Here is a 21,878-nt window from a genome sequence, read left to right on the forward strand (position 1 = left end):
TCAGTCAATGTCCAAGAAGGATTTGACACAGTGAGAAGCTATATCAACATGCAGTTGTGTCCAGAACAAGGGAGCATAAAGATAAGTTGGCCACTAACAAATCATGTAGGAGAAATAACATCTGACCTGGTGCTGTCATGATGTTATTTTAGACCATGAGGGCCTATTGTGTGAAGTTGCTTGTCCAAAGCAAAAGCATTCAGCTGAAAGGAGTGCACAGTATGGGCGCTACTTAAAGGAACAGTCATCCATCTTGCAGGCAAGGTAATTCAGAATAGCTTCTGCTATTGCAAAGTATCTGGAAGTAATCTGAAGTGTTTTTCTGGGGTGTTGTGGTGAGTTCCTGTATTTGACAGAGTGTTGCACAGGGAGGGCAGATGATTAAGTGGCCTGTTGACACAGAGGCAGTAACAAGTATGGGGGGGGAGGGGGGGGGGAGGCTGCAGTGCCTCTTTGGTCTGCAGGACAACAGGGAGATGGAGCAGAGGCTGTGGAGAGGGCAGGCTGTGTGATGTCCTCTGTCAAGTTGGAGCCAGACTCCTCCATGCTCCTTGACAGTGAGAGGAGGCTGTCGGGCTGGCCAGCCAATGCACCCAGCACCTCTGAGTGCATGCCTTTCGGTGTTCTCCTGTCTGCTGCCCCACCGAGGTCCTCACCTAAGTTCTTGGCAGCAGAATTTGTTTGCAACTTCGGTCTCTGGTGAGCTGGCACACAAACCATTCTTTCCCACTCGCTGCAACCCACTCATGCTCAGTGAATTTCCACATGCAGATCCAAACTCGACACTACCCACCAAGATAGATGTTGTGCCAATATCTGAGCTGGTGGCTATGAGTGTCAGATCAAGTGATGGAATCTGTTTGTTAATGCTATACTGTTGCTGTCTCTCTCCTCCTCCTCCTGGGGCTGCTGTGGCTGAGCAGGTGGTAATTCTTGAGTGTCTGAAAACAAAAAAATCAAAATCAGGGTGGGAAAGGTGGGGCGGGCTGGAAAGCAGCTTGTTCTCCATGTCAAGTAGCAGGATGGGGATGCTAGGAATTGAGAAGTGGCATAAGGCAGGAACATATCATCATCCTCAATGTTCTCACCATTCTTAGTACCATGGGCTTTGTCACAGCAGGCCTGAGGATGAAGAGAACTTCTCCAAAGAGCTCAGGATATGTAGGCATCCTTGTTCCTTATTTGTCCTGTAAGAGGGAGAGCAGAATGTCAGTGACAGTGTTGCTCTGTGTTTGGGTGATGTTCCTGTCACAGTTGAATAGCTAGAAGTATGTGGAAGCAACAGAAGCTACATGTGAGGATGGCACCATTGAAGGTGAGGGTGAGGTGGAGTATTTTGATGTCAGGGATAAAACCTGAGGATTATGGGCTGGTAATGGGTGAGTGAAGGGGCTGTGCATTGAGAAGCACGAGAAGATGGTGGTGTAGTGGGTAGGAGTTGTCATGTGCAGATATTTTCACTGACTTTGATCACCTGGATGAGGTTATTAAGCTCCTTGAGCTCTGCAGCCAGATTCTCGATGCCTGATGCTGGAAACTGATCCAGCTGGCAACCTGCTCCTGATTCCTTCTGAGGGTGGTCCTTGACAGCCACCTGGTCCCTTGCAGAACCATGGCGCCTCTCTGTAGTATAAAGGGTTAACGGATGTGACATAGGTGATGATGTACCACTGACACTAGTCAGTCATGTATTAGACTCGAGAGAGAGGTTAGAGTCAGGCCTAGGAGCTATGTGTCTCCTCTGCAACCTGTTTAGAAGTAGTACTAATAAACATGTGCTAAGCAGATACCAGAGTATGTCCATAATCTGTCTAAGAACTAAGTCCTATGCCTAGTGTCGAAGACAGAAGGACCAATCTCAATACTGTCCACTTCCACCACTAAGGCTAGAGAAAAGGCATTAACTATGTTCAGCAGCAGCCTCCTGTAACAGTGTAGCTTCCATGTAAGAAGTACAGAGTGCCTGTTAGACTCTCCCCTGATGAGCATTCACACGGCCAGTGACAAAAGACACGCTTAGCCCAATGAGTGGCTAGCTAGGCCATTTCAGAGGGCAGTTAAGAATCAACCACATTTATGTGGGTCTGGAGGCACATATAGGCCAGACCAGGTAAGGACAGCAGGAAGGCTGTAAAACCTGAGACTTCAGTGAGGGAAGATTGGGATATAGAGAGCAAAGTTTCCAGGAGGAGAGCGGGGTATAGAAGGTGAGACTTCAGCAAGGTATAAAGGGTGAGACTTCAGTGAGGACAGAGTGGGAATGTAAAGAACGAGACATCGGTGAGGACGAAGCGGGGTGTAAAGAGCGAGATTTCAGTGAGGACACAGCGGGGTGTAAAGAGCAACACTTCACTGAGGACAGAGTGGGGCTGTAAAGAGCGAGAATTCAGTGAGGACAAAGCGGAATGTAAAGAGCGACACTTAAGTGAGGACACAGCGGGGTGTAAAGAGCGAGATTTCAGCGGGGTGGAAAGAGCGAGATTTCAGCGAGGACACAGCGGGGTGTAAAGAGCGACACTTCAGTGAGGACAGGGCGGGGCTGTAAAGAGCGAGATTTCAGCAAGGATACAGCGGGGTGTAAAGAGCGACAGTTCAGTGAGGACAGAGCAGGGCTGTAAAGAACGAGACTTCAGTGAGGACGAAGCGGGGTGTAAAGAGCGACAGGTTCAGTGAGGACAGAGTGGGGCTGTAAAGAGCGAGACTTCAGTGAGGATGAAGCGGGGTGTAAAGAGCGAGACTTCAGTGAGGACGAAGCGGGGTGTAAAGAACGAGACTTCAGTGAGGACAGAGCGGGGCTGAAAAGTGTGAGACTTCTGTGTGCACAGAGTGGTGTTATGAAAACATAATAATTCTCATAATATTATTGTGATTTATCGTAAAAGTGGGTTAATAGTGGGAATTGGATAGTTTCTCTGTGTGCATGTGTGGGGGGTATTTAATTGAAATGGAGACATATGGTCTGGAGGCTTTGACTCATCAAGATAAGCTAGGTTTGAAATGCTAAATACGTAAACATGGCTGAAGTTTTAGATTGTGAGGTGAGGAGAATTTGCATTTTTAGATAAATCTGGGCAGTTTGAATTTCAAAGAGAGGGTAGGATGTTACACCTAGCCAGAGAAGCTAGGCCAAGCAGTGTGCCTATTTTTCCCAAAGGTTACTGACAATATTGGCATCATGAAAAGATTTATATTGTAAGAAAGGTAAAGTTCCAAAGATATATGGGAGCAATGAAATTTAAATTAAAACGGAGAAACATGCATAAAGGTGAATGAGGCTATGTGTCAGGGAAGGCATTGTAAGATCTAACAGAAGTGTGAGAAGCCAGTATTTGTGCATAAAGCTGCTGTCTACAGAAACTGAAGCTGGAAAAAACCACTTTGAATTCTACTCTCCAGGGTATTGTGTTGACATGTCTGGATCTGTTTAAAACCTTTTCTTTTACTGTTACCTTAATGGGGGTGTAACTGAAAGCCAGATTAATTAGGCGTCTTAGGAGTTATTATAGCAGTAATTTGTAGACCTATGTAAGTGCTTGAAATCTTATCTTTTGTTAACATTTAATTTAGTTTTCCAAAAAAATCTCTGAAGTTGAACTTATTACTTCTGAGTTCAGGGCACGCATCTCGAAATAAATACAAATTGCAAAACCATTGTGATCAAGTTTCCCTCATGGATTTGATCTGCCTGGCACACATCATCTACTGCGTCATAACGGCGGGGCTGTTAAGTGCAAAGCTTCAGTGAGGACAAAGAGTGGCTGTAAAGAGCAAGAATTCAGTAAGGACACAGCGGAGCTATAAAGAGCAAGACTTCGAGGAAAGCAGTGTATACAGGAGGAGAGCGGGGGTATACAGGAGTAAGGTATACAGGAGGAATGTGGGGTTCAACAGGAGCGGAGGTATAGAGGAGTGGGTTTTTTAAAATTTATTCATTCATAGGCTATGGGCATCACTGGCCGGGCCAACATTCCTTGCCCATCCTTAATTGCCCTTGAGAAGGCGATGATGAGTTGTCTTCTTGAACCGCTGCAGTCCATGTGGTGTAGGTACAACCATAGTGCTGTTAGGAAGGGAGTTCCAGGATTTTGACCCAGCAACAGTGAAGGAACGGTGATATATTTCCAAGTCAGGATGGTGAGTGGCTTGCAGGGTAACTTCCAGGTGGCGGTGTTCCCATCTATCTGCTGCCCTTGTCCTTCTAGGTGGTAGTGGTCATGGGTTTGGAAGGTGCTGCCTAAGGAGCCTTGGTAAGTTCCTGCAGTGCATCTTGTAGACGGCACACTCTGCTGCCACTGTGTGTTGGTGATGGAGCGAGAGAATGTTTGTGGATGTGGTGCCAATCAAACAGGCTGCTTTGTCCTAGATGGTGTCAAGCTTCTTGAGTGTTGTTGGAACTGCACTCAACCAGGCAAGTGGAGAGTATTCCATCATACTCCTGACTTGTGCCTTGTAGATGATGGAGAGGCTTTGGGGAGTCAGGAGGTGAGTTACCCACCGCAGGATTCCTAGCCTCTGACCTGTTCTTGTAGCCACAGTATTTATATGGCTAGCCCAGTTCAGTTTCTGGTCAATGGTAATCCCCAGGATGATTGTAGGGGATTTGGCGATGGCAATGCCATAGAATGTCAAGGGGTGATGGTTAAATTCTCTCTTGTTGGAGTTGGAATTGCCTGGCACTTGTGTGGCACAAGTGTTACTTGCCACTTGTCAGCCCAAGCCTGGATATTGTCCAGGTCTTGCTACATTTGGACATGGAGTGCTTCAGTAACTGAGGAGTCATAAATGGTGCTGAACATTGTGCCATCATCAGCGAGCATCCCCACTTCTGACCTTATGATGGAAGGAAGGTCAGTGATGAAGCAGCTGAAGATGGTTGGGCCTAGGACACTACCCTGAGGAACTCCTGCAGTGATGTCATGGAGCTGAGATGACTGATCTCCAACAACTACAACCATCTTCCTTTGTGCTAGGTATGACTCCAACCAGTGGAGAATTTTCCCCCTGATTCCCATTGACTCCAGTTTTGCTAGGATTCCTTGATGTCACACTCGGTCAAAAGCTGCCTTGATGTCAAGAGCAGTCATTCTCATCTCACCTCGGGAGTTTAGCTCTTTTGTCCATGTTTGAACCGAGGCTGTAATGAGGTCAGGAGCTGAGTGGCCCTGGCAGAACCCGAACTGGGCATCAATGAGCAAGTTATTGCTAAGCAAGCGTCACATGATAGCACTGCTGATGGCCCCTTCCATTACTTTATTGATAATGGAGAGTAGACTGATGAGGTGGTAATTGACCGGGTTGGATTTGGCCTGCTTTTTGTGTACAGGACATACCTGGGCAATTTTGCACACAGCCGGGCAGATGCCAGTGTTGTAGCTGTACTGGAACAGCTTGGCTAAGGGCGTGACAAGTTCTGGAGCACTGGTCTTCAGTACTATTGCTGGAATGTTGTCAGGGCTCAGAGCCTTTGCAGACTCCAGTGCCTTCAACCATTTCTTGATAGCATGTGGAGTGAATTGAAGTGGGTGAAGACTGGCATCTGTGATGCTGGGGACCTCCGGAGGAGGCCGAGATAAATTATCCACTTGACACTTCTGGCTGAAGATTGTTGCGAATGCTTCAGCCTTATCTTTTGCACTGAAGTGCTGGGCTCCCTCATCATTGAGGATGGGGATATTTGTGGAACCTCTTCCTCCAGTGAGCTGTTTAATTGTCCACCACCATTCACGACTGGATGAGGCAGGACTACAGAGCTTAGATCTGATCTGTTGGTTGTGGAGTCGCATAGCTCTGTCAATCACTTGCTGCTCAAGCTGTTTGGCACGCAAGTAGTTCAGTATTGTAGCTTCACCAGGTTTATACCTCATTTTTAGGTATGCCTGATGATGCTCCTGGCATACCCTCCTGCACTCTTCATTTTTTAAAATTCATTCACAGGATGTGGGTTTTGCTGGCTGGGCCAGCATTTATTACCCATCTCTAGTTGCCCTTGAGAAGGTGGTGGTGAGCTGCCTTTTTGATCCTCTGCAGTCCATGTGGTGTAGGTACCCCCACAGTGCTGTTAGGGAGCACAGGGTTTTGACCCAACGACAATGAAGGAACGGCGATATATTTCCAAGTCAGAATGGTGAATGACTTGGAGGGGAACTTCCAGGTGGTGGTGTTCCCATCCATCTGCTGCCCTTGTCCTTCTAGGTGGTAGTGGTCATGGGTTTGGAAGGTGCTGTCAAAGGAGCCTTGGTGAATTCCTGCAGTGCATCTTGTAGATAGTACACACTGCTGCTTCTGTGCATCGGTGGTGGAGGGAGTGAATGTTTGTGGATGTGGTGCCAATCAAGTGGACTGCTTTGTCCTGGACTGTAGCCAGCTTCTTCAGTGTTGTAGGTGCTGCACCCATCCAGGCAAGTGGGGAGTATTCCATCACACTCCTGATTTGTGCCTTGTAAATGGTGGACAGGTTTTGGGGAGTCAGGAGGTGAGTTATTCGTCGCACGATTCCTAGCCTCTGACCTGCATTTGTAGACACAGTGTTTATATGGCTAGTCCAGTTTAGTTTCTGGTCAATGGTAACCCCCAGGATGTTGATAGTGGGGAATTCAGTGACGGTAATGCCATTGAATATCAAGAGGTGATGGCTGGATTCTCTCCTGTTGGAGATGGTCATTCCCTGACACTTGTGTGGTGCAAATGTTACTTGCCACTTGTCAGTCCAAGCCTGGATATTGTCCAGGACTTGCTGCATTTGGACATGGACTGCTTCAGTAACTGTGGAGTCGCGAATGGTGCTGAACATTGTGCAATTATCAGCGAACATCCTCACTTCCTACCTTATGATGAAAGGAAGGTCATTGATGAAGCAGCTGAAGATGGTTGGGCTGGGGACACTACCCTGAGGAACTCCTGCAGTGATGTCATGGAGCTGAGATGACTGACCTCCAACAATCACAACCATCTTCCTTTGTGCTAGGTATGACTCCAACCAGTGGAGAGTTTTCCCCTTGATTCCCATTGACTTCAGTTTTGCTAGGATTCCTTGGTGCCACGCTTGGTCAAAAGCTGACAGGCATTCTCACCTCACCTCCGGAGTTTAGCTCTTTTGTCCATGTTTGAACCGAGGCTGTAATGAGGTCAGGAGCTGAGTGGCCCTGGCAGAACCCAAACTGGGCATCAGTGAGCAAATTATTGCTAAGCAAGTGTCGCATGATAGCACTGTTGATGGCCCTTTCCATTACTTTACTGATGATGGAGAGTAGACTGATGAGGTGGTAATTGGCCGGGTTGGATTTGTCCTGCTTTTTGTGTACAGGACACACCTGGGCAATTTTGCACGGCCGGTAAATGCCAGTGTTGTAGCTGTAATGGGACAGCTTGGCTAGGGGTGTGGCAAGTTCTGGAGCACAAATCTTTAGGACTATTGTCAGGGCTCCATAGCCTTTGAGGTATCCAGTGCCTTCAGCCGTTTCTTGATATCACGGAGGAGGCCGAGATGGATTGTCCACTCACAGTTCTGGCTGAAGATTATTGTGAATGCTTCAGCTTTATCTTTTGCACTGCTGTGCTGGGCTCCTCCATCATTGATGATGGGGATATTTGTGGAGCCTCCTCCTCCAGTGAATTGTTTAATTGTCCACCACCATTCATGACTGAATGTGGCAGGACTGCACTGATTATACCTGATCCGTTGGTTGTGGGATTGCTTAGCTCTGTCTATCGCTGTTTATGCTGTTTGGCACGCAAATAGTCCTGTTTTATAGCTTCACCAGGTTGACACCACTTTTTTAGGTATGCCTGGTCCTGCTCCTGGCATGCCCTCCTGCACTCTTTATTGAACCAGGGTTGATCCCCTAGCTTGATGGTAATGGTAGAGTGGGGGATACGCCAGGCTATGAGGTTACAGATTATGTTCGCATACAATTCTGTTGCTGCTGATGGCCCACAGCACTGCATGGATGCCCAGTCTTGAGTTGCTAGATCTGTTCAAAATCTATCCCATTTAGCACAGTCGTAGTGCCACACGGCACGATAGAGGGTATCCTCAATGTGAAGGTGGGACTTAGTCTCCACAATGACTGTGCGGTGGTCACTCCTACCGATGCTGTCATGGGCAGATGCATCTGCGGCAGACAGGTTGGTGAGGATGAGGCCAAGTATGTTTTTCCCTCTTGTTGGTTCCCTTACCACCTGCTGCAGACCCAGCCTGGCAGCTATGTCCTTTAGGGCTCAGCCAGCTCGGTCAAAAGCCACTCTCAGTGATGGACATTGAAGTCCCCCACCCAGAGTACATTCTGCGCCCTTGCCAGCCTCAGTGTTTCCTCCAAGTGATGTTCAACATAGAGGAGCACTGATTCACCAGCTGAGGGAGGACAGTACATGGTAATCAGCAGGAGGTTTCCTTGCCCATGTTTGACCTGATGCCATGAGACTTCATGGAGTCCGGAGTCGATGTTGAGGTCTCCCAGGGCAACTCCCTCCCAACTGTATACCAGTGTGCCACCACCTCTGCTGGCTCTGGCCTGCCCGTGGGACAGGACATACCGAGGGATGGTGATGGTGGTGTCTGGGACATTATCTGTAAGGTATGATTGCGTGAGGATGACTAATCTGTGAAATTGCTCTCCCAGTTTTGGCACTAGCCCCCAGATGTTAGTAAGGAGGACCAGAGGTCCTTGTAGGCCATTATCGTTTCCGGTGCCTAGGTCAATGGTGGGTGGTCCGTCCAGTTTCATTCCTTTTTTGTGTCTTTGTAGCGGTTTGTTACAACTGAGTGGCTTACTAGGCCATTTCAAAGAGCATTAAGAGTCAACCAATTACTGAGAGTCTGGAGATACATGTAGGCCAAACCGGGTAAGGACTGCAGATTTCCTTCCCTTAAGGGCATTAGTGAACCAGATGGGCTTTTACAACAATCGACAATGGTTTCATGGTCATCATTAGACTTTCAATTTCAGATTTTTATTGAATTCAACTTTCAACACTTGCCGTGGTCAGATTTGTACCCAGGTCCCCAGAGCATTACCCTGGATTACTAACCCAGTGACAATACCACTACACCACCGCCTCCCCTGGGTATACAGGACCAGGGGTATACAGAGCGGGGGTATACAGGAGGAGAGTCGGAGTGGAGAGCAGGGTATACAGGAGGACAGCAGTGGTATACAGGAGCTGTGGAATACAGGATTGGGCCATACAGGACCAGGGGTATACAGAGTGAGATTATACAGGAGGAGAGCAGGGGTATACAGGAGTGAGGTATACAGGACTCCCTCCACCACTGGCGCACTGTGGCAGCAGTATGTACCATCTATTTATAAGATGCACTGCAGGAGCTCACCAAGGCTCCTTTCAACAGTGCCTTACAAACCCATGACCTCTATCACCTAAAAGGGCTTGGCATCAGATAGATGGGAACACCACCACCAAGCCACACACCATCCTGACCTGGAACAATATTACCGTTCCTTTGCTATTGCTGGTTCAAAATCCTGGAACTCCCTTCCTAACAGCACTTTGGGTTCACCTACATCACATGGACTGCAGCAGTTCAAGAAGGCAGCTCACCACAACTTTCTCAAGGGTAATTACAGATGGGCAAAAAATGCTGGCCCAGTCAGTGATGCCCATACCATGTGAAAGAATAAATTCTTAAAATTCAAGGATAAATGATATTTCAGAAGGGCAAGAAGCTAAGAAAAGATGGATAAGATAAGTACAGTAATGAGAGAAAACCTTAGTTCTAAAGATCAAGATGAAGAATCAATTGGGTATTTTAAGAAATAACAAAGGTAAGAATTCGCTTGTGGAAGTAGGTTAAAGGTTCCCTAACAATAATTACACTGCAGGACAGGCTATACAGGAAGAAATAATGGGGTACGGCAATAATCATGGGTGAATTTAATCTACATATAGATTGGACGAATCAGATTGACAAAGGTAGCCTGGAAGACAAGTTCATAGTGTGTTTTCTGGACAATTTCTTAGAGTAGCATGTTCTAGAGCCAACCAGAGAGCAGGCTATTCTGGACCTGGTAGTGTGCAATGAGACAGGAATAATTAATGACCTCATAGTAAGGTAGCAGTAAACATAACACAATTGAATTTTGCATTCAGTTTGAGGGAGAGAAGAGTGGGTCAAAGACTAGTGTTTAGAACATATATTAAGGTAATTACAAGGGTTTGAAGAAAGAGCTGGCTAAGTGAACAAGTCGATTGACAGTTTTAAGATGCTGTTAAAGATTAGCTGCCTTTCACGTAAAAGGTGTTTGTTTTTATATCAGATTGACAACTTGAGTTTTCAATGGGTTTTTTTCTTTATCAAATGTGTATGAATGAGATCTGTGTGAGATTGTTAGAAGTGTATATCTTTTTCATCTCCACATGGCTCCAGAGTTTTGCTCATTGTGGATACTGGGTGAGTGGCTGTGGAGGTGGCATGGGGGTGGAATGGGGCACATGAGATGGCATGGAGAGTATGATAGGGCATGGATGTAGGTGGAGGTATGAGGAATGAGGGCTACAGGGTCTAACAGCCTTTTATAAAACTAGCCCAAAGTCTTAGAGAACTGAGGTGGGCCTTCTAGCCAACTCATCTTGGCACTAGCCTTCTTCTGAGCCACCTCTGGAGGCGGCAGGTATGATTCGATTATGCTTCTGCCCCGCATCACCGCGGGGTGTCGCTTTCATGGGGACAGGTCTGCCAAGTTGGGAAATTTTCTGACTCAAACTTCCCACCTCCATGGCGTGTCTCTGGATCATTAGTGCAGACCTTTGCATTACTAATCCAATAGAATGTTGCTGGGATGTTACCAGAGTCCATAATCAGTGCCGAACAGACCTGATTGAATGGTCTTGAAGAATTGACTAAGGTTGTCTACAGGGGAATGGGATTTATATGGACTTCCAGAAGGTGTTTGATAAAGTCCTCCATAAGAAATTGTTAGCTAAAGATGAAGCTCATGGAATTGACAGCAAATTATTGATCTGGTTAGGAAATTGGTTGAATTGGTATCCTGCAAGGATCTGAATTGGGATCTTAACAATTTATCATATTAATTAGCGACTTAGATGTTGGGATAAAAAGTTACATATACAAGTTTGCCAATGACACAAAGATAGGTGTGTTGATGGCAGTGTAGAAGGATGCATAAAATTACTAAGATATTAATAGATTGTAATTGAAATATATTTACCATAACTTTGCACAATGTATTTCAACAATCACTCATGCTGGACCTAAAAAGGATAGAACAGGGTACTTTCTAAATGGTGAAAAGCTAGAAGCTTGAAATTTAGGGATCCATGCAGAAAATAATCAAAAAGGAATGCTGGCCTTTATATTTAGAGAATTGGAATACAAGGGGGTAGAAGTTAAGTTACAGTTATACAAAGGTCTGATTAGACTACACCTGGAGTACTCCGAGTGCTTCCAGGCACCACACCATAGAAAGGCTATACTGACCTTGAAAGAACTGCAAGTGTAGATCTACCAGAGTGATACCTGGACAAGGATTAAATTGAGGGGATATTACACATACTAGGGTTGTATTCCACAGAATTTGGAAGGTTAAGGCATGATTTGATTAAAGTTTTCAAGATATTAATGAGATTTAGGGCTAAGGGGAAAAAATCTAATAATTAGAGCCAGATCTTTCAAGAGTGAACTCTTTACATACAAATATTGGTAGCAATTTGGAACTCTCTTCTGCAAAGGGAAATTGATCTAAATCAATTGTTAATTTTAAATCTGAGATCGACAGATTCTTGTGAATCAAAGGTTTTAGGGAACAATGGGATGAAGGTGGGTGTGTGGAGTTAGGTCGTAGGTCAGCCATGATCTCAGTGAATTGCAGAACAGGTTTGAGGGGCTAAATGGACTACTGCTGTTCCTATAAATCCTCCATCCAAACATATTTAAACCTCGAAAGAGTAGTTTGCATATAGATACAGGTGAAGCAACTTACTAAAGAAACAATTAATGAAGATGAACATATTCGGTCGGCAATGTAAAATTGCACAAATTATCAGTGGGCTATGATGGAAAGCATTACACAATACAAATTAGATTTAAAATTGAGAATCTTGGTAGCAAATTATTTGTCATGCCACTATTCTATGCAAAAAGAATGATTGGAATGACCTCAGGACAACCTGACGTGTTTCACAAACAATTAACTATTTTGGAAGTGCAGTAACAAGTGTATGCTACTGCACGGCTTTTTAAATTGAATATCAAAGCTTTCATAAATTATTTTTCTGTCATTTGACTCAGAAATGTTTTACTAACATAGAAATTACCAGCGAGAGCTACATTCCAGGATTTATGCTTTTAAAGTACCAGCATGCACTGTGATGCTCCTCTAGGGTATTTCTGTGATTTTGTCTTTGTGATTTTGGCCTTGAAACGTCACAAAAATCACTTCAATAAGCATGAATGCATTAGTGCCACTACTTGCTTCTGTTGGATGCTTCGGGTTTTTAACTCTTTAACATCTCAGAAACAGGAGTCACAAGGTTTACAAGATTCATTTACTTTCTAAGAGATATTTTCATAATCCTAAAGTATGTTGGTTTTCTGAATGCTTTTATCACTAAAGATTAATTTAAGAATCAACCACTTGTGTTTGTAAAACACCTTTAACAATGCCTCAAGGTACTTCCAAGGGGTGGTGGGGGTTGGAAATAGAGTAAAAGAATAGAGGAATAGAAAGGGAGTCATGGTGCAAGACTTAGACAAATTTTCTGTTGGGTTTTGAAGATGGAAAGAGCAGGGAGGAATCTGAGATGCTTAGGAATAAAAAGTAGGCAAAATAGCAACATAGAAATTATTAGATTAAAAAAATGAATTGGTTCACCTTCTACAACCCTGGAAGTTGCATGGTGCAACAATAACGGAGTTGTTGACTAATCACAACAATCAAGTAGTCTACAATTCACTCACACATGTTGCAAGAAAAACCCCAGCCACAAGGAGCCCTGGATTTTATCAGCATTCTAGGTCCTGTTGATGCTCTGACAAATAGTGAAAGATTGTTTCCATTGGTTGGTAAATGGTGAATAAGGGAAATTAGTACTTTGCGCAGGGGGTTGCATACTGACTTTACAAGACAATCCCCAATTAATGGAGGAGTTGCAGGGGGGGACCAGAATGGGATGGGAGCACCCTACAGCTTCACTGTAGAGGAAGTAGAAAAAAAACTTGCCTTACCATTTCTTTGATGGAAAAGGATGGCTGTTTAACAGGAAAAACTGAAACATAGCCCTTCTGTAAAATGCATACTGAAATTGATGTAACTCTGACTTCAGACAGCTACCAATTTATTTATGTCTAAAAATAGTGAGGACCGATATATATTTTGTCCAAATGAAATTTAATCTGCCACCATGCAGATTAGTTGCAGCACCTCACATCCAAAAATTGGTATACATTGCACCCATTTTACACACAAAAAGTGGGAACAATGGATCCAATTTCTATCCAATGTATTCAAATAACTTTTGCTGAATTTAGTCCACGCAAAGTGTCAGGATCAGGCCCACCATGTAAACTGACCTTGACACCTCAGTCTATGCTCAAGCCCTTTTCTATCTGTCTTAACACTGTATTTCAAAAGCTGAAAAGTTAAGAAAATTATCTACCTGTTTAAACAGGAGCAGCATGCACTCCATCGGCAACCAGCTGAAATAAAAGAGCTTGACATTTTAATATGCCTGAAATGCATTCTAGCACTTTGCCCATTCCAAGTGTTAGTCTATTATTCTATTAGTCCCAAATCATACTTCAATATTTGAATATTGGGTTTACATTACCTCACTGGGTCAGACAGTTAAACTCCTAAAAAAGTACTGTCAAATATAAGAAGCTGTCTAAAATTAGCAGTCAAATACAAGCAGTAAAAAACACACAAAAGAGCACTGAGTCTTGAAGCTGTTGCGCACCTTAAAGATCTTTGGAAGCACACAACATTCTTCACCCTAATAAGCGTGTGCCTAGTTGGAGGCTGCATACTTCACAAAATGAAAATCACCTAACATGGAGATGTGGGTGAATTCACCTATGCTTAGGTAGTAGGCTGAGTAGGGGTGAGGTGAGCAATGGAAAGAGAAAAAAATCAGCCTTGAGGATGTATCTTAAGACAGAGTTTTGAAAGTTATAATGGATTATCAATTTGGAACCAAATACCAGTTTTGAATAGAATGTGTTTATTTTGATGATATATCTAAGATGAACTAGAAATGCATACAATTGTTACAAAATTCCCTCACACAGGTATTGAAAGAAGACATAACAGAAATAATGCAAAAGTTAGTTAACATTGGAACATAATGCATTGATTTGCAAATGTTATTGTAAACTAAAGGGTTATTTTACCACAAAATATGCTTGATACTTTTAATACTTGCCAAGCACTTGAAATAGATGCTTTTCTTACTGTTACATTCATCCACTATTGATATGCCAGAAATTTGATTGCCCATCTAAGTGAAATATTCACATCATGTTTCAGCAAATTCAATGTCAATGAAAAACAATTTATCTAAGTCTTCTTAAAATTTAACAAACTCATTATTGATTATGAATTTGAGCAAATGCATAGATGTATCCTTGGTTGGTGTTGAAGGATATGAATCATTACTAATAAACATTGTTGCATCTAATTTATTGATTTTACTTCATTTAGGAGGCACATTCAAGATATACTTTGCAATTCACTGACAATTCCCATCATATTCATTTGCCCACTGTCCAGTGGAAAACTAAGTCTTTGAATGGCTGCAAACATCCAATAAACCTGCTGAAAGTCTGGATAACTTTAATTAGAGGTGGCAAGATGTATTCAGGGATAAATACCATTATAATATAAATAAAGCAGTGAAAGCAAGTATTTTTAAATGACTTTTTTTTTTAAAAGCTTAATATGAAGAAACTAGATAATCATTGTTAGTACAGGTAAAACATTTCTTTTCAACAAGCATATGAGGGGAAAAAACATACATTGTTACAATTGTGAGGTTCATAAGATTGCTTTCTTTTGGAATTTTGCCTTTAAATTTAATGTAAATTGAACAGGATTATGTAATCTGTTCTGAAGTCTGCCCGACCAATCAGAGTGGTCTGATTGTTAGAGATCGAAGGAAGGCTTAGATTGTTTTACTGGGAAGAAGTTGCAAGGTATATAAGCTTGGAGACAATGGCAGCAGCTTGTGTGTTAACAGTGGAGACTGTGGATTTCCAAAGATTTAGAAGAATATTCAGAATGTCCAGGTTGTAAACAGTTGTGCTTTAAACTATCCATTTACTTACAAGATGAAAGAAAGTTAACCTCTCAAGGATAGATAATTAGCATTTCTATCTAGATTACAAGGCCCACGTGATTCAAGTTGCCGTGAGGAAAGATGCAGCAAAAGCCACTGAAAAGATCAGGTTACAAGTCTTCCTAGAATATCACAATCAGTGATTTCAGTCTGTTTGGATCCGGGAGGGAACAGCTAGAAACCAACAGGTTTCTATGATTCACCATGCAGGAATGTGGTTGGAAGCTGGTGCTCGGATTGAAAAGACCAAATTTGTGGGGAGTTAAAACAAGGTTGGAAGAGTCATCTAGCTTGGGCTGGAGGGAGAGTCTCAGAGAAGAAAACCTCACTGTGAAAGACAGTTCTAAGATTACAAGTTATCAGGCCGAGAAAAGAAAAGAATAAGAGAAAGCCCTCAGGAGCTAAGAATCACTTTGGGTTGATTCAGGGAAAAACGACTGTCTACATTAAAGCACAGTGTAAATATACCTGTGAAGCATCTTTTTTTGGTTGGCCTAAGAATAAGAAGGGGGATTTTTTTTATGTAGTTTAATTTATAAATTGCCTTCAAAAAGAAAATAGGGTTTAATCAATAGTTTGTTTTAGTAATTCATTACAGTATAAGTTTAGAAACATGAAATCTTGCCATGCCATTCTTTAAGGTTGATTTTTTTTGATATTGGCCAATGGAGATTAGAACAACATTTGCAGGAATAATAAATTTGAAAACGTCAATAGTGATCATATTAAGAGTAAAAATCATGCTCATTTTTGTCACTTTCATCAGAGGAGGCAATTTGTTGTTGATCAGAGTCAGACTCAAACATTGGGCTCTTGACACTTTTTTCTCTGGGCTTTTGCTTTTTTTGTTGAATGATTGCACAATCTCCACTTTCAACCACATGATGAGGCAAATGCTTATTAATGTTTGGCCGCAGGTGATTTTCATGTGTCCTTCTATCATCTATCCTTCTAGCAGAGGAGAGCATTACATCACAGTAGCTGAATGCTCTGAAATCCGACTGACTACCTAAATACCTGCGAGGGTTTTCTTCTACATCTGATCGATCAAAGTTGACAGTGTCCAAGAGATTACTTTTATGTAAAGTGCCATATAAAAGATTTTTTATCTGCCGATTTTCTCGTGTTGTTGATTCCCAAACAGTCTCGAGTTCAGATTCTACTTGTCTAAAGGAAACAGACAGTTAAATCTATTAGCTTTATTGAACATTCATCTGCATGACTAGGAATTAAATAATGTAAAGATTCATCTAGTACTAGTCCTTCGGTCTTCTTGGTACGAATTTTTCACATTGTTAGGAGGGTTCTACAATTAGTCTGTTTTGGACAAATGACCCATATGCGTGCTCAGAAACAAAGAAGAATGTAACAAATGCTACAAAAGGCCTTTTGAGAATTATTTTTTAAAAACTACTCAAAGCTGTTTTTCCAGAATGTTGCCATGTTTTGTCTATAGTATTAACACAGTCCATGGTTGAGCACAAAATTACGACAGTGGAAGAGTTCAACTGAAATGAAAAGTTACTCTACAGATTTCAAGAGCAATAATAATTTACTGTAAAAGCTGGTTAGTATAAAGTGTTCTCACAAAAAAAGCACAAATCTGCATCATGTTTCCACTGGATGGAGTTGTCTTTCATGGTGATACCACACAATTTATAACTCATCACTTTGTATTGTTCTATAAGTTTAAATAGGGCTTTATTGATGACATTGATTAAATAAGTGGAACTTAGAAATACCATATTAGCTACTGTGCACCGAAAAAAATGAATTTCTTAATAAGAAATCAGAAAATGAAGGTTAAATTTGGATATAAATACTCTGGTTGTTGCAGGAATACTAGTTTGTTCTATGATCTAATATCCAGCTCATTTTAAGGAGGCGAAAAAAAAAACAGGTTTCCAGCATCTGATCATTATCCTGGGATCCCTCTTGGAAAGTACATGTATTCTTATAACAGGTGAAAATAGGCTCAGGCTTGGCTACAAAAGTGTAAGTACCCATCAAACTCATTGTCTTAACTGACACTTGCACAAAATATTGGATATCAGCAGTAGAAAACCACAACTAGCATTGAGGCAAAGGAAAGGTATTGCTAGGAGGAAATTAGGAGAGAAGTGGAGATGTTGAGAGAGGGAGCAAGGTGGTTGTGGAAGAGCCATCAATGGATGTGCAGTGAATGTGAAATAAATTGGTGTTGGAGAACTAGAGGTTGCGTATAGGATTGTAGGCCTTGAGGGAGGGAGTAAAGCAGAGGCCATGGAAAGTCATTTCTGCTGATTTTCCAAAGTTACAACGGGAGATCAGGAAAGCCACAGCAGAAATTCCAGGCATGAGTAACGAAAGTCTTCTGTCCTAACTATAGTTTCTCATCTTTGGTAATACCCCAGTGAATCAATATTGTAAGGTCTTTAGTTTTAGTATGCTTTCTATATGTGGCATCCAAAATAACACACACTACTCTAACTGTGGCTGAACCAATGTTTTCTTCAAATTTATTATCTCTTTGCTCTTCTATTCCATGTTCATAATTATAAAATCCAAAATCTTTTTGGCGGTAGGGTTTTATCTTATAGGGTGCATGATTTTATAATACTGATGCAGGAAATCTGAAATTAAAACAGAAAATTCTAGAAAAACTCAGCAGGTCTGGCAGCATCTGTGAAGAGAGAAACAGAGTTAATGTTTTGAGTCCATATGACTCTTCTTCAGAGCATTATAAATTACTGTTTATGCCTCAACTGGAGTATTGTGTCCAATTCTGGACAGTGCATCAGGAAAGATGTCATGGCCTTGGAGAGGATGCAGAAGCTATATACCTAAATGATACCGTACATGAGGTACTTCAATTATGTGGCGAGATTAGAGAAGTGGGATTATTCTCCTTTGGGTAGAAAAGGTTAAGAGTAGCTTTACTAGAGATGTTCAAATTTGTGAGGGATTTTGATAGTGTTTCGATTGGCAGATTGGACAGTACTGGAGGACGTAGATTTAGAAAATTGGCAAAAGAACAAGGCGGGAGACAAGGAGAATTTTCTTTGTGCAGTGATTTATGATGATCTGAAATGTACTGTGCGAAAGCTGATTCAATAGCAACTTTCAAGACTTTAGATTTAGGTAAGGCTGACTTCAATGTGATGAGACAGAGGCTGTCCACAGTAAACTGGGCAAATCTGTTAATAGTTATAAAGAGAGGAGTTCAGTGGGAGGTGTTTAAGAAAGCATTTGTGATATAGAACCAATTTATACTCCAAAGGGGCAAGAGCTCTACTTGCCAAAAAAGCCTAAGACTAAAGAGGCAAGAGACAACTAAAAGAAAACTAAAAGGAAAAAAATACAAAAATGCATGAAGTAGCACAGATCTGACAAATGGGAGAAATACAAAGGACACCAACAGGTATGGTACAGGCAGGCATTCAAGTGGGGGGACGAAATAGGAACATAGAGGTAAGGGACAGTATATTTACGGGGATAAATGCTGTTGTCTACAGCCACGAGCATGAGTCCCGAAGGCTGTGTTGCCTGCCCGGTGCCAGGGTTAAGGACATCTCCTCAGGACTGGAGAGAAACTTGGAGTGGGAGGGGAGGGATCCAGTTGTCATTGTCTGCATTGTAACCAACGACATTGATAGGACTGGAAAGGAGGGCTGCAGAGAGGGCTTTAAACTAAGTAAAGCAGGGGAGGGTTCTGGAGAGGGGATACATGGGCTTACAAAGCAAAAGGATATGGCAGCATTGCAGGGCAGCTGTTTAGGCATTGGTACCCAGAATGTGACGGGAAGGGACAGAGTGTACATACACAAGAAAACAGCTACAAATAGGGTCAAGGTGGTAAAAATGGTAAAAAGTCTAAATTAATGGCTCTTTACTTAAAGCACGTAGTATTCAGAACAAAATAAATGAATTAACGGCATAAATAGAGATTAATGGGTATGGCCTTATAGCCATTATGGAGACATGGTTACAAGGAGATCAAAGCTGGGAACTAAATATTCAGGGGTATGTGACTTTTCGAAAGGACAGGCAGGAAGGAAAGGGTGGTGGGGTAGCTTTGTTAGTACAAGATGGAATAAGTATGTTAGCAAGAAATGACCCTGGATCGGAAGATATAGAAACCATCTAGGTGGAGGTAAGAAATAACAAGGGGAAGACAACATCTATAGGCCCCCTAACAGTAGCTATACTGTAGGACAGAGAATAAATTAGGAGATAATGAGGGCATGTAAAAAAGGCAGTACATTAATCATGGGTGACTTTATCTTCACGTAGATTGGCAGAGATGGCAAGAGTTCATAGAGTGTATTCAAGACAGTTTCCTAGAACAATATGTCGTGGATCCAGCCAGGGATCAGACTATTTTGGATCTGGTAATGTATAATGAGGCAGATTTAATAAAAGATCTCAGAGTAAATATCCCCTAGGGAACAGTGACCATAACATGGTAGAATTTAGCATTCAGTTTGAGAGTGAGAAACTTGGGTCAGAAACAACTGTGGTTAACCTAAATAATGGTAATTACAAAGGAAGGAGGGCAGAGTTGGCTGGAGTGGACTGGGAAAGGATTTTAGCAGAAAAGACAATTGATGAACAAAGGAGACGCTTAAGAAAATAGTTCATGACTCACAACAAAGGTATATCCCAGTGAGGAGGAAGGATTCTAGGAAGGGGATAAACAAACCATGGTTAACCAAGGAAGTTAAGGATAGTATCAAATTGAAAGAAAAAAAACATACAACATGGCAAAGATTAGTGGTAAGCCAGAATTTTGGGAATGTTTTAAAAACCAACAAAAGATGACCAAAAAATAATAAAGAGGGATCAGTGCTGGGGCCACAATTATTTACAATATATATTAATGACTTAGATGAGGGAAGTGAATGAACTATCGCCAAGTTTGCGGATGACACAAATAGGTGGGAAGGCAAGCAGTGAGGGTGACACAGAGTCTACAGTCAGATATGGACGGGTTAAGTGAGTGGGCACAAACTTGGCAAATAGAATATAATGTGGGAAAATGTGAGGTTATGCACGTTGGCAGGAAGAATAGAGGAGCTGAATATTATTTAAATGGAGTAAGGCTGCAGCACAGAGGGATTTGGAGGTCCTTGTGCATGAATCACAAAAAGCTACTTCAGCAGGTGAAAAGGAAGGCAAATGGAATGTTGACCTGTATTTCAAAGGGAATGGAGTGCAAAAAAAAAAGGAAAGTCTTGCTAAAACTTACAAGGCATTCGTAAGACCACACCTAGAATACTGCGAACAGTTTTGGTCCCTTTATCTAAGGAAAGATATACTGGCATTGGAGGCAGTCCAGAGGAGGTTCACTAGGTTGATCCCAGGTTTGGAGGAATTTTCTTATGAGGAGAGGTGAGTAGGTTGGGCCTGTACACATTGGAGTTTCGAAGAATGAGAGGTGACCTTATTGAAACATATAAGATTCTTTGGGGGTTTGACAGGGTAGATGCTGAGAAGTTATTTCGACTTGTGGGAGAGTCTAGGACCGGGGGGGCAAAGTAAGGGGTCGCCCATTTAAGACAGAGATGAGGAGGAATTTATTCTCTCAGGGTAGTGAATCTGTAGAATTCTTTACCGCAAGGGGCTGTAGAGGCTGGGTCATTGAGTATATTCAAGGCTGAGATAGACAGGTTTTTAATCAGTAAGGGAATCAAGGGTTATGGGGAAAAGGCAGGAAAGTGGAGTTGAAGATTATCAGATCAGCCATGATCTCATTGAAAGGTGGAACACACTCGATGGGCCAAACAGCCTACTTCTGCTCTTACATCTTATGATCTTATAGTGTCAAAAAAGAGTAACAGCTGCAAAAAGGGAGAATGAAAAGAAACTTTCAAGGGTTATCAAAATCAATGCAACATATTCAAAATTATATTCAGAAAGAGGGTGGTCATGAGCAAAATGGGCCCCTTGAAAACTGATAACGGTGATATTGTCAATAAAGATAAGGAAATGGTGGACATGTTCAATAATTACCATGCATTAGCATTTACAATTGAATAAGAGATCAGCATGTCATACATCTCAAGGAAACTGATAGTGAATCTAGGACAGGATCTCACCAAAATTAACAGAAGCAAACAAAAGTAATTAAGAAAATAATAGCACCAAGGATGTCATAATCTACCGAATTGTACATGTAACTCCATTATATAAGAAAGGCGAGAGGGAAAAATCTGAGAATTAGAGACCAGTTAGCCTAACATCTGCTGTTAGGAAATTACTAAAGTTTATAATTAAGTATAGAGTGACTGAGCATGGATCTTCAAAGGCTGATAAACCTGATAGTCACCTCTTCAAGAAAATTCTATAATTGTGGACAAGGGAATGTCTAAAGACTTCCAAAAGGCATCTGATAAGGTCAGTTAAGAAATTATTAGCTAACGTTGGAAGGAATGGGAAGCAAATTATTGATCTGGTTAGGAAACCAGCTGAGTGGCAAGAGACAGAGAGTAAGGGTAAAGGCAAGTACTCTAATTGACAGGATGTGACTGGTGGTGTTCCATAATGATCAGTGTTGGGGCCTCAACTATTCACCATATTAGTTAATGACTAAA

The 21,878-nt window shown here is 42.2% G+C and overlaps 1 protein-coding gene across 2 annotated transcripts in view; it reads right to left on the minus strand.

The window, feature by feature from the left end:
• Positions 1-494: 494 nt before the first annotated feature.
• Positions 495-21,878, minus strand: part of cep89 (centrosomal protein 89) — a 142,447-nt gene continuing 121,063 nt past the window's right edge. Inside the window, exons 20-21 of one of the 2 annotated variants that reach the window (XM_041191545.1) lie at positions 1,089-1,187; positions 495-941 (exon numbers count right to left, since the gene is read on the minus strand). In XM_041191545.1, coding sequence (XP_041047479.1) covers positions 1,112-1,187 — 76 coding nt within the window. In that variant the 3' untranslated portion in view covers positions 495-941; positions 1,089-1,111. Of the gene's footprint in view, positions 942-1,088; positions 1,188-14,176; positions 16,474-21,878 lie in introns of those variants that run through there. The other variant, XM_041191544.1, reaches the window with a different exon arrangement.

This window comes from Carcharodon carcharias, chromosome 7, assembly GCF_017639515.1.
Source record: "Carcharodon carcharias isolate sCarCar2 chromosome 7, sCarCar2.pri, whole genome shotgun sequence".
NCBI lineage: Eukaryota > Metazoa > Chordata > Chondrichthyes > Lamniformes > Lamnidae > Carcharodon > Carcharodon carcharias.